At 38.2% G+C, this 12371-nt stretch overlaps 2 protein-coding genes across 4 annotated transcripts; both read right to left on the bottom strand.

The window, feature by feature from the left end:
• Window positions 1-468: 468 nt before the first annotated feature.
• Window positions 469-7983, bottom strand: LOC106964980 (cyclin-dependent kinase 10-like). 3 transcript variants are annotated; one of them, XM_015060809.1, is made up of 10 exons: window positions 7799-7975; window positions 5982-6201; window positions 4916-5202; window positions 4564-4636; window positions 4407-4478; window positions 4160-4262; window positions 3817-3898; window positions 3025-3092; window positions 2046-2098; window positions 469-1716 (listed from the first exon to the last, which is right to left on the bottom strand). In XM_015060809.1, exons 3-10 carry the CDS (start codon window positions 5003-5005, stop codon window positions 1643-1645), a joined length of 615 nt encoding a protein of 204 aa, XP_014916295.1. In that variant the 5' UTR covers window positions 5006-5202; window positions 5982-6201; window positions 7799-7975; the 3' UTR covers window positions 469-1642. The 3 variants fall into 3 exon arrangements, with proteins under 3 accessions (XP_014916295.1, XP_014916294.1, XP_014916293.1); XM_015060808.1 differs by lacking the exons at window positions 469-1716; window positions 2046-2098 and adding an exon at window positions 2174-2842 and having other exon boundaries at window positions 5978-6201; window positions 7799-7983; XM_015060807.1 differs by lacking the exons at window positions 469-1716; window positions 2046-2098 and adding an exon at window positions 2174-2842 and having other exon boundaries at window positions 7799-7983.
• Window positions 7984-8881: 898 nt separating this feature from the next.
• On the bottom strand, window positions 8882-12014 carry LOC106964971 (charged multivesicular body protein 4b-like). Its single transcript, XM_015060795.1, has 5 exons — window positions 11712-12014; window positions 10818-10914; window positions 10063-10183; window positions 9502-9628; window positions 8882-9397 (listed from the first exon to the last, which is right to left on the bottom strand). Exons 1-5 carry the CDS (start codon window positions 11761-11763, stop codon window positions 9261-9263), a joined length of 534 nt encoding a protein of 177 aa, XP_014916281.1. The 5' UTR covers window positions 11764-12014; the 3' UTR covers window positions 8882-9260.
• Window positions 12015-12371: the final 357 nt, after the last annotated feature.

Raw genomic sequence — 12371 nt, 5'->3', positions numbered from 1 at the left:
TGGCTGTTCTGTCTTTGAAACTGTCGAGCGGGGGGAGAGGAGGGGGAGGGGCGACGACACATACGCGCTTTTAGATAGATTTTTACCCAGAATGCAAATGGAAAAAACCGTGAGTGAAACGGTGACTGGGACTGACTAGTATATATTCCATTGAGGGAAAGTTAGTATCACATCTGCTCAAGAGCCCCCTGGTGGTTGAAGAAAAATCCACATATAAACCGGAAAATACAATATATGAAAAAAAACACTGAATGCTCTCTGGTATGAGGAGGCGGGCCGGATCCGGCATTGTTCAGGGGGCCGGACCAAACGACGTGGCGGGCCGAATCCGGCCCGCGGGCCGTAGCTTGGGGACCCCTGGTTTAGATCAAAGAATAGCCATATGTCAACATGGCCTAGTCAAAGTCCAGCTTAAGCTGCTTTCCAAAGTAAAATGGCTGAAAATTTCTGTTTCTCGCTGTTAAAAGATGCTCTAAAAGATTTGCATAATTGGAGCAAAATGTGGTAAATTATTGAGTCAGGAGAGGTTGAACACCATTGCACACCACACTTTTCAGATTTTTGTAAAAAAAAACACAAAAAAAACAGCATGTATTGTTTTCTTTTTGCTTTACAAAGAAAGAAAACCTTTGTGTTGATTTCAATCAAATTAAATAGCAGTAAAATAAGCTGAAGTTTGCGCATCCAATGCGAAACAACATGGACGACCTTTATTATTTCTGGAAAAAGTCCCAGGAAGCTCCAGGCAATCACAGCCGTCTAAATAAATCCTGTTCCGCAATCAGACGAGTGGCTTAGCGTCCAAACAAACGTGCAGCCATGTTACAGATTTAGCCCTCATGTGAACGAGCAGCAGGTTGTTTTGGACAGAATTTACTGCCAGAACAAGAGCGAAACTTTCCACGCAAAGTATTAGAGCTGCTGCTAAATAAAAACAACAAATCCTGGGACTCAAACATTTATCCAAATGCCAGTTATGTAACAGCCAAGGTACCCGCAGTAAGTTTGGGCCTAAGCCTGGATGCTCCTTTTATCTCCAACCCCGACCGGTCACCAGTTAATCTGATGTTCTTTAAATCTTCGTTTTGTCTTCGTCAAATTCAGGATGTGAGAGTCATTTCTGAGAGTTTTGGACAAAAAAAAACTTAACTTTGCTCATACGGATTTGTTTCCATCATTACTTAATATAAAGACAACATATAAGACAACTCCATGAGTTTTATGGTGCGTTCACACCTAAAGCGTTTTGAGCGTGAGGCGCATCTGGTTTCCATTCAGAGTCTGTGTGGAGGCGCGACGAAGGCCACTGTGGTGCGTTTCGAGCGTCTAGCCGAACCGTTTGGAGTGTCAAGAGCGTCCAACGAACATCGAGGGCTAGAGCCAACGCGTCTGATGCGCCTCCACATAGACTTTGAATGGAAACCAGATGCGCAAAAATGCTAGGTGTGGAGCAAAATGTCAGCCGTCTGCATTCAAAGTGCAAACGCATCGAACTTGAAGCGTCAGACGCGCAACGCATTTTGGTGTGAGGTCACCATTAGCTAGCCTCAAGTGAAACGTCTGGAAGTAAGAGGGCAACTTGTTACAGTTTCTGCAGATGTTCTGGATTCATTGATGGACGTGTTGCAGCGTCCGGAAACACTCACCACAGTGTGACCACTCTGGGGGTCATTGGCGGCTGGGGGATCCCGTACATCCTGGCCAATCCAAAGTCAGCTGAGCCGAAGAGAAAAAGAGAAGGACGGATGAACAACCAGAGCTGCAGAAAGTTTATTTCTAAACTTGCCAACAGGGAACAAAAAAAAATCCTAGAAGCTCATTAAATATGCAGAGAGAGGAAACAAGCAAACACTAAAACTGATCAAAAAATATGGCGTCACAAGCCGTGAAATAAATGTATACGTTCTTGAAGTAACATAATTTCGCACTGGAGATGATATTCATCAACTCTGAACTTTAATTTAGGTCCTGCAATAAGGGAGACAGGGATTAGCCAGAGAAGCTGCTGCAGCGGTGTTGGTGGTAATGTTACCGCATGGACTCACCGATCTTAACGCAGCCTTTGTCGGTCATCAGCAGATTAGACACCTTCAGGTCCCTGATAACGAGATAGAGCAGATTAATGAGGCCGCTGCTCTCAGCTGCGGCACATCTTCGGTCCTTACGTTTTTATTTTTATTTTTTTAAAGCTCACTGTTTGCACACAGCTTCACGTCTTCGCTCTTAGAGATTAGCGGCTTAGCCTGCTATGTTGAGCTGAAAGCGAAAGTTTTTGGCATTACGTGGGTGGATCTATTTGAACCTCGTTAGATCATTAGTGTGACTCAGGCTGAACTCATCGCCTGCTACATGTCGGGGTCAGAGTTCACAGCTTAAGCTACCTCAACAAAACGTTAGCAGCTCACTGGCTCTGAAACATTTATATCCTCAGACAGATATTTTGTTTATGCTTGTATGTTGATCATTTAAAAATGTATAATAGAAAAATAAGCATATGGACCCTTTAAAAGATAGTCTTAACCATAAACTTGGCGTGCTAGGTGGCGTAACGTGTTTGGTGTGAACGCACCATTAGAGAAACAATCATCATTACGCTGCCATCACCATACTTCAACATGGGTGTGTTGTATTCAGGGTGATCTGCAGCATTACCATTTTGCGTGCAAGCCAGAAAATTGAGTTTTGCAACCCAAACCGGGTTTTAGCAGACAGCAGAGGAGGATTTATTCTAGCCTTACGTTTTTTTTCTTGCCACCCGTCCATAAAAAGGTCAGAATCAAGGAACGAACCACTAAAAGTTATCCTGTGGATCTCTGCAGCTCCTCCATTGTTAGCTGCTTCTCTGATCAGAGTAAAGGAAACCAAATAGAAATGTCTTCTTATTTGGGGAAAAAAACAAAACAAAAAAAACAAACTGAACATATATTAATTTCCTTCCACCTCTCAATTGTGAACTAATTTGAGTTGCTCAAACAGACACATTTTGGAAAGCTTCAGGTTGTGTGAATCCTCTGGACGACTCACCTGTGTATAATGAAGCTGTGATGGAGATACTCCAAGCCTCTGAGCAGCTGAAGGACAATGCACTTCACCTGGAGGAGAGAGGAAATATCTTCAAACAACAGATGGGAAATGCACATGTTGACTTTATTCTTCTCTTTTAAGTAGTTTCATTTTTAGATATTCTTTGATCGTCTTCAAAAGGCTGAAAGATTTCATGAACATATTTAACTATTAACAGCCATCTGTCATTTTCCAGATGCCCTCCATGAGCGTCAGCGTCTCAGGCGCTAAACCGCATTAAACATTTCACAACAACAAAGGACCACATGCATGAGCGGCTATAGTGGTGGTAGTCATGGAGCAGATTACAACCCCTGGCAGTTAAATCCTAATCTAAATGGAGTAATCTCCCCAATCAAGTGAGCCATCCACCACTCCCCCTGGTCTACCCAGGCTGGTTTGGACTTAATGATGTATAAACCACTAAAAACAACAAAAAAATATTAATTTCCTATCAGATTAATATCAGATAAAATACAACAGGTTAGTATAGACACAAAAACACAGGCTCGGTTTTAATATAAACATTTAAGTGTAAAGGTAAACCGAGATCTCTAGAGGTGTGAAACTGTATGGTGAGCCAGAAAGAGAAACACCGAAACTTTTCGGTACGTACTCGTACCCAGTTTTTCAAAACTGTTAAACATGTTTGAAACGAATGCTTAATAACAAAGCAGTGAAGTAAATGTGTGATTATTGAAATAATTAAAATAAAGAAAAAAAAAACAACAATAAGAAGTAACAGAATTTTACCTGAGCTTCAGAGAATGGTGTCTGCATGTTTTCCAGCAGACTGGCCAGGTCCTGTTCACAGTAACTCATCACCAGAAACAAACTGGAAGAAAGACAAACTTGTACTTAGTTTTTCTGCACATACTTTTTCCTTTCTTGTTTAATTTGTCAAGTCAGTCTTATATTTTCACACACATTAGGTCTGAATGATTTTAGAACCTACTTGTCTAGCATACGAAACAGCATCTGGCTAATTCAACCACTGTATGACGCCATTCAATTTAAATAATTTATTTATACAAAGGAGTATTTTAAGTAGATTGCTGTTGGCTCTGTATAAAAACAAGTTTTAGTGGGTTAGTACCTCTCCAGATGGCTGCCCACCACCACCTCTTTCAGCTCCACGATGTTTGGATTTCTCAACCTCAGCAGCAGTGTTATCTCTCTCAGGCTGCTGATGGGAATGCCTGACAGAAAAAATTAAATACTTTAAGAACTTCGTCGTATTTGTACAACTTATAATGATCGAGGGTGAACTTTTCATTCATTACACCCCTTGAATAGTTGCAGATATGTCCTGAATTACATTTGTAGCAGTAAAATGTCCTCACCATCCTTCTCGTTGTCCATGCGGACCTTCTTCAAAGCTACTATCTCATCCGACTTGGTGTCACGGGCTCGGTCTGAAGGAAGAGGAGAAACCGTTCAGTTAATCGACGGGTCGGATATAGTCGATCTGAGTCGATCTAATGTGTCGGCCAAACTCACACACAATGCCGTATGTTCCTTCTCCTATTCGGTTGAGTTTCTCAAACTCCCTGACACTTCGGCAGCTTCCAAACTAAAGGAATTAAAAATAAATGTTGAAAAACGTACTTGGAAAATACTGGGTAGCTCTGAAGGACTGGACTTTTCCCAAGTATGTTTTTCTTTTTTCCTCCCTATGTTGCTGTTTTAACACGTTGCAGCATATGCCGATAATTACCACATCCTACGTAGATGTATAAAACACTGTAAATTATATCTTGTACGATCCATTCCGTCAAATATATATAGTTTCACTAAAATTAGCCAAGTCGAGAACGAGGTTCGGCATTGTTTCCAGCATTCATCCACTCACCCTGTCATTCTGGGGCACTGTGAAGGTTTTCTTGTCTTTAATGGACTTCAGCTTTATCGAGTCCGGTTCATCCTCGCCGACGGCGTCCATTCTCTGAGTTTTTAAAAGGTTTTGCAGCTCAGATGAGAAGAGAGGCGCCAGGTAGGACTTCCAACAAGCATGGCGCCGTTGTAGTTTGTTTTGTGTCCACACGGAGGACAACAAAGAGCTTTCACGGAGTTTGCGGCCATTTAAATCCTTTCCATGAGTGTCAGTTTTGGAGTTAAAAATAAATATCTACAGGGAAACTAATCAGAAAGAAAACAAATTATTTATTTAAACCGTACAAAACCGAGGCAGTTGTAGACATATGAAAAACAGTCTACGTGATTATTTTTCTATCTCAGTTAAATATGTTGTGGTATATTTGCACACTATTTGTAGACGTTTTTGTTTTGAAGTCATTGCTTTAGCTGCAGCTCGGAGTTGTTAAATTACTTTATAACAAAAAGCTTATAAGTTCCATGATCCAACAAATAGATATTTTGTTAATGTTCATTTAACAAATGAAAATAAAAAATAATTATTACTTAATAATAAATGATTATTATTGATGTTAAATAACTCTTAAATGATGAAAACAATTATTGTTTAACCTTACGGTCGTTCTGTGTGAAATTTATTTACAATGGTTTCAGTATTTATTTCCTGTGCTAAAGCTCATAATCATGCAAGATAGATTACTTTCTCATTTACTCTTCATCAAGTCATTTAATACTTTTCAAAAATCAAAGTATTTTATAAAAATGTGTTTATTTAATGTAATAAAATTATCACCTAATATATATGCATCTCTCTCTCTCTCTCTCTCTCTCTCTCTCGTATATATCTACATACATACACAAAGGGAAACTGACCCATTTAAAAGTAAATTTCATGCTCAGTCCATCCCTTATCTTCACATTTCCACTACTGTGCATTTATGGTTTAGAAAATTATTTTATTTTCCTTCTCCACAACATGTCTTTGCTCTATGCCAGGAGGATTCACTTTCATTGCAAACAAATATCTTTTAAGTAGTACTTACATCATGTTGCATTACTGTCTGGTTGTGATTTTCCTCCCTACTACGAAAGGTGTAGAGCCAGGCCTCCGCTCTTTCATAGCATCAGCTATAGTGACGTTGGACGGCACGGCAAAGATGTCTTCTCGTGACGGAGCAGTAATGATGATGACAGGCGCGTGGCAGGAAGTGTTGGACGAATCGGTCTCAGTGTTGGGCTGTGATGAGACGTGGTTCTCTGAAACTTAAAAGGACCAAAGTTAAGATTTATAAACAGCACATTCCTAACCGGACTCACCAGGTAAAAATGAAAAAATAATCTCAAGAGTGAATTAAAAAACAAATCTGCAGACACTTTAAAGGGAGAAAAATATTTTACAGCATATTATTTTCAGAAAATCCCATCCCATCAGTGGAACATAAATAAATATCAGTGTTTGAACTAAATGACTGGTATAAAAACTGTCAGATTAAATAACCAATTAACCTCAGCAATCTAGAGACAATGTTGATTGGTGCTACTTTTCTTTTTGGTAGGCTGTGATTATTTTCTAATAAACAATAATAAAAACTAAAATCAACTGGCTGCGTAAAACTTTTCCCTGACAGTTTATCCAGAGACCAGCAGGCACTAATAAAAAAGAGCCGTAAGAGTACGTTATCAAAAGTACAGCACGGTGGTGGCTGCATCATGCTGGGAGTCTGTCTTATTACAAATGGAATCAGTGAATTGCATAAGGTGAATTATGGCCTTTGAATCCTTGAAATTTACCTCAAATCAACAGCAAGAAAGTTGAACATTGATTAAAAGGTTAAATTAATCATTTAAAGATCTAAACTGACGTGGTGATGAATGTATTTTCTGTCTGGAAGTTTATAAAAAGCAACTAAAAATGTTTTGAAACCAGTGATCTTTTGCACTGACCAATTAAGTCGAGGCATGTTTAGTTTTTACTTATTTAGATCAACTTAAAGTGAAAGATAAATCAGTTTTTTGTATTCTCCTTAGCTGTATGAACGTCTTTGTTGTTATTTTACTATCAACGCACAATTATTATATAAAAAAGTTTTTGTGTTTTGCTTTTAAGCAGATTCTGAATTTACAGTTGACATTATTCTGACCGGGGTCGCTGCTGTTTGGGACTCATTTAAACCTGATTAATGGTTTCTCTCTTCACCAGATGCTTACGCCTCCTCTGTTATGTCCTGGTACTTGCTATAAAACCAGACTGTTGACCGTCAATAGCCTGAGCCCAAAGTGCAGCTAGAGGTGATCTAAACTGCCCCCGCTGACGTACGCGTCTCCATCGGTGCGTGTTTACGCTGAGACCTGTGGTCAGGGTTCGGCAACCCCGGCTAAATTGGATTGTTCTAGATTCCAGATGGCGTCGAGACTGTACGGCTTTAATTATACGAGAAGTACCTGGTGGACACTTGTTCATCAATTACAAGAAAGAGTCCCAACGCATCCTGCATGATATAAACTTTGTGTAGATTTGAAGCTAAAATATTCACCACAAACTTGTTTTCGTACAAAAACCAATGCCGTAAGCTCCATCTCCATCAATACAGAGTCATTTTGAATTTTAACCAACTCCTAGGTTTAGATCAACAGTAGCCGCCAATTTCTTGATATTTTAAAGTTGTGCTTTTGTAATAAAAAGATCTTCTGCAACGTTGTGGGACATCTACGCTAAAGTTTACCATTAATTCTGATGCTAAAACAAACCTTTAACGCCAATAAACACAAATGGCTTTTAAACAATTATTCTCTTAATTTGTCCCTTTGGCTTTTTAATGCATCTCCAGTCTACGTAATATGTACATATACATTTGCTCACCTGAATCTTGTCTCTGACTCGCTCCAGACCCCATTGGGCTTCAGTCAGCTGTTAAAAAGTGCATACATGTCCACACGCATGACGTTCACATGCTGCCTGGTCTACAGGAAGGCAGAGTCGCAGCTCGCATTCATGCCGACCTTCCCGAGTGCCTCAGTCTGAGTGAGGGACGACTAATCCTGCGCAGTCGCTTAAGGAAATGTTAGAGATCCTGGATTTAAAGGGCAGATCTCGTTTAGGAAGTGGACACAAAAACACCACCGTGTTTCCAGGAATGCAGGAAAGCTGTGAATACAGTGATGTCTCTCTATCGAACCTTAAATAAATCGTATTCAGTTCATACAAAACTTACGGTCATCTTCTTTAATCAAAATCTTTGCTGGCCTCATCTGGCCATCCCTATTAGTTTTCTGGGGGGCTCACTGTGTGTGTATATATATATATAAATCCCTTAAACTTCCTATGACTCCATTTTGAATGATGAATATTGTGATTTTATATCACCGTCAGCTACACAAGTCATCACATTATCTCTCTTAGACTGTAATTATTTCAATGTAGTAAATTCAGTGTTTTACTTGACCTCAACTTAAACCCATTTCAGAAAACAAGCATTAAAAATCCGACTAAATTTAAACCATAATCCACATAAGTGTGCTTTATTATTGTATTACCTCTTTCTTTTTGTTGCTACTACTAATAAAAATATAGACAGAAGCAGTATTAGCAGAAAGAAAGTACTTGCAGAGATTTTTTTTGTTATTGAATATTTCCACAAATTACATATAGTCTATGAAAAATTCTATTTTTAATCTAAATTTTAATTAAATTGGCTAATTTAGGCAATTTAATTAAATTACAATATCATTACAATAATCAATAGAAAACTAAGTCCAACTGTCATTTACATCATTTTCAGATTAAACATATTTATCCTTTCTCGATGGTGCTAATCTCCAGCGGTCAGTGTTTGAGAGGCAGGTTGGACAGGACAGGTCACCAGTCCATATGCAAACATATTCATTAAAGATTTGATTTTCCTCATTTGGAAATGTGTCCTTATGCAATAAACTCTAATGGCCGTCAAGTCATGGCTTTTATTTCTTGACAAAATACCTGAAACAACGACTCTTGAGTAAGAAAGCCGACAAAAACGGATGAGCATCAACACTGAACATGAGAATCAACTTTACAAGTTTACAATTGCAACTAATGCATCCAGTTCCATCAGCGCAGGATTTATGAGTAGTTGCCGGGATTATGGCGCATTAAAAAGCTAAAATACATCTAAAAACATCAGATCAAGGATTTGAAATCACTTCACCTAAGAGGCCAGAATTGGTCAAACATTCAGGGGAAAGATAAAAGGCTCATGAAGAACAGAATGAACAGATTTTTGTTTATTCTGTCCTGTGCTTTCCTCCTAGTTTTAACAGCCGGCGACTTGAGCCTGATGTTGGGATTACAAGGATTCACTCGCCCAACGGCGAAGGTACTCCAAGTCCTCTTCATCGTCATCGTCATCCTCATCCTTGTCTTCAGCCCCGTCTTGAACCCCATCCTCACCCTCGCTTTCTCCCTCATCTTCTTCCATAGCGCCTTTGGTAAAAAAAAATAGCAACAACGTGAGAGTTCAAGTTGTATCACAAGGGAACTTTGTTGACTAAAAAAAAAAAAAAATAAAGGAAACTTTTTTTTTGTACCAGGATGAGAAGGTGAAGCCGAGGACAACACTGGAGAAGGATAGACTTTGTCCTCTTTTCTGCTGGCCTCCAAGAGGCTCTCATCCAGAGTTTTTTTAAGTCTCTCCAGCTCTGCCAGCAGCTCATCCTGATGAGGGAAAATGCATATTTTCATTCAAGGACCCCAGGAAATCTACTGTCTGAAGCAAATCAATAGTGTTTTTGACTTTTCCTGCTTTTCACTTATGCTTAGTCCAAGTTGTCGCACTGCGTATAGTGCAGGTACATGACTGAATGGAGTGAAAAAGCAGCTGAAATCCAAAAGAAAACTTTTAATCTCATCTAGAGAACATGACGAGAACATGACGGGACATGACTCTGACACAAACGTCAGAGTCGCTGAAAGCAGATATAAAGAAATCAGGGACTTTTAAACTGTACTGTAATTTTTTTTTTTTCACAGAGTAACTCACAAAACACTCTTCAGCATAAATAAACACACATCCCAAGAGATGCCACAATCTGGAAAAATCCCTTCTAACTACTCGAATTTCCAAAAAACTACAAGTTATCCTAAACTACCTCAACAAATTCGACCTGCTCCACCTCCTGGTTTTCAGACTTGTAGAGATTGCCTGACACCTCGGACATGTCATCTTCCAGTTTGATGCCCTTTATCATGTTGTTCACTTCAGTCATTTCCCTGCAAAAAATGTTACAGTCCAAGTCATGTTGTCAGGTTCCAATTACCGTATTCATCACAACAACAACAACAACAAAAAACAACAGCAACAGTAACAACAACAAAAAGAAATCATACATCTTACCTGTTTATACATTTATCTATGTAGAGTTTCTGGGGTGTGCTTTTACAAACTCCATTTAATTTTGCTTTGTAAGCAATAAGTGTTTTTGAATTGGACTGAATTGAGTTTGGCTTATTCTAAGATTTAAAAAACCAAAAAAAACAATGGGACGTAAGAATCAGTGGTGTATTTTTTAAAAGTGAGATTATCGTTTCTATTAAGACTTTTTTACTATTTATTTGATTTTATTATCATTGGAGCTTTGCAACAACATTTCGTTCAAGGTGTACGTTTTAAATGTACAACTGAATGACAATCAAGTTTGCCTATGTTGAGATTAAATTAACATGAAACACCTAAGAATGACAAGAATATTTTTTAAAATAAACACTCTCCTTTCAATATGGTTTCAAGAAAATCTGTACATGGACAATGTACAGATAAACTCAATGTTGAAAACCTAAGTTCCTTGAATTTATTCTGACTTAATTAAACCAACGCATATATTATTGATCATATTTTTCTTCTTACCTGTTTTTGGAAGCGGCTCTTGTGGCCTGAACAGCATGGTCAACATACCGCTGATGTTTCTCGTACCACCGCTTCCTTCTCAGAGCATGCAGAGCAGCTGGTAAGACAACAAATAAATAAATAAATGCGTGAATAATACAGAAATTGATCTGACTTTTGAAAGATTTACAAATGGTTTTCCAATCTTATATCATTCAAACTTTCAAAGTTTCCTTGAGAAAAAAGAATATCTTCAGTCAGAGGTTTCTTCATATTGGTTGTGATATCTTTCCTGCCAACGGCCATGAAAATGTTCAATAACTCTTTGAAGAATCTGAATTAATAAGCTACATTTAAATTCGCCTTTGTGAATAATAAAGTATTTTTGAATTTGAACATAATTTTTCCCACTTTTTGTGAATGTATAAAATGTAGCTACATCATGAATACATGATGTAGCTACAGAACAATTATTTGTCTACCATAATGAAACTATGTCAAAATGCATAAATTATATTGTCTTTTTTTACGCCATAACATTTGAATACAAACAGTTTCCAAGGAAACGCTCAAGCTATTATCATGTTAAACTTTATTTTCAACGTGGGTCTGTCACTCTAAAGTCATTAACACCGAAACTTACCTCTATTTATTAAAAATGTAAAATTAAATATCGTCCCTATTCAAATATTTACTTCACTATTTAACTTATATTAAATTAAGCTTCTCAAGTTCGGTTTATAAAAGTCGCATTTTCTTAGATAGCTAGCTTAGCTGGATGCTAGCTAGCCAACTCTTTTCAATGATTGTTTTAAATTATCATTTTATTTATTTATAAACGCTATTATAAACGTTTTTTGAATTCATGTTGGCAAGTTTTACAGTCTATAAATTTTGTGAAAAATACTTTCTCACCTCTTCTATTTGGTCCACAGTGTTTCTTGGCACACAAGAGATCGAGGTCCATGTTTGTTTCAGATTAATTTCTGTTCCAGCAACGTCCCTCTGCCTGGATGCTAACCGCTCTCTTCCTCACCAAGATGGCAGCGATGTGCTTTTCCCACGCTTTTCGACGCAGATTAGTAACTCAAGCCGTCTGTGATTATTTCTGATGCACCAAACCTCCACTTCAGATGGTAAATGTGAGTAAGAAGATGGGGAGACAGCAGGCTCGGCTCGTGGCCGCTGTAGATGTTTCTTCCACGCCACCTCTGAGTTTAAAAGAAAACATTCTCCAAAGGCGCAGCTAGCAACAGGCGAATCCTCAGAAATCAGACAATTGAGATTGTTGATCAAGCATTTAACTACTTATCGTGCTAAATATATTCTAAAAAGCAAGACCGATGCTATTTTTCTCACCGTTTTTGTTTCCCTTGTTTTCATCAGTGTTGACATTACACCACAAATCCTTTTTTATGTTTTTTCTTTTTCTTTTTTATTATTTCTTTAGGGGTTTAATTAGAATTTTAAACTTTGATTACAGTGTTCACAGTATTTCAGTGATTCTTGAGAATAGGGACAAAATGGGTTTAAATTTTTCCATATTTTTTTTTATTATTTCTTTAGGGGTTTAAT

This window comes from Poecilia latipinna, unplaced genomic scaffold (genome assembly GCF_001443285.1).
Source record: "Poecilia latipinna isolate Pla-1442-1.1 unplaced genomic scaffold, P_latipinna-1.0 Scaffold1744, whole genome shotgun sequence".
NCBI lineage: Eukaryota > Metazoa > Chordata > Actinopteri > Cyprinodontiformes > Poeciliidae > Poecilia > Poecilia latipinna.
Note: the sequence above shows the minus strand (reverse complement) of the source record. Positions and strands in the feature narration are given on the sequence as shown.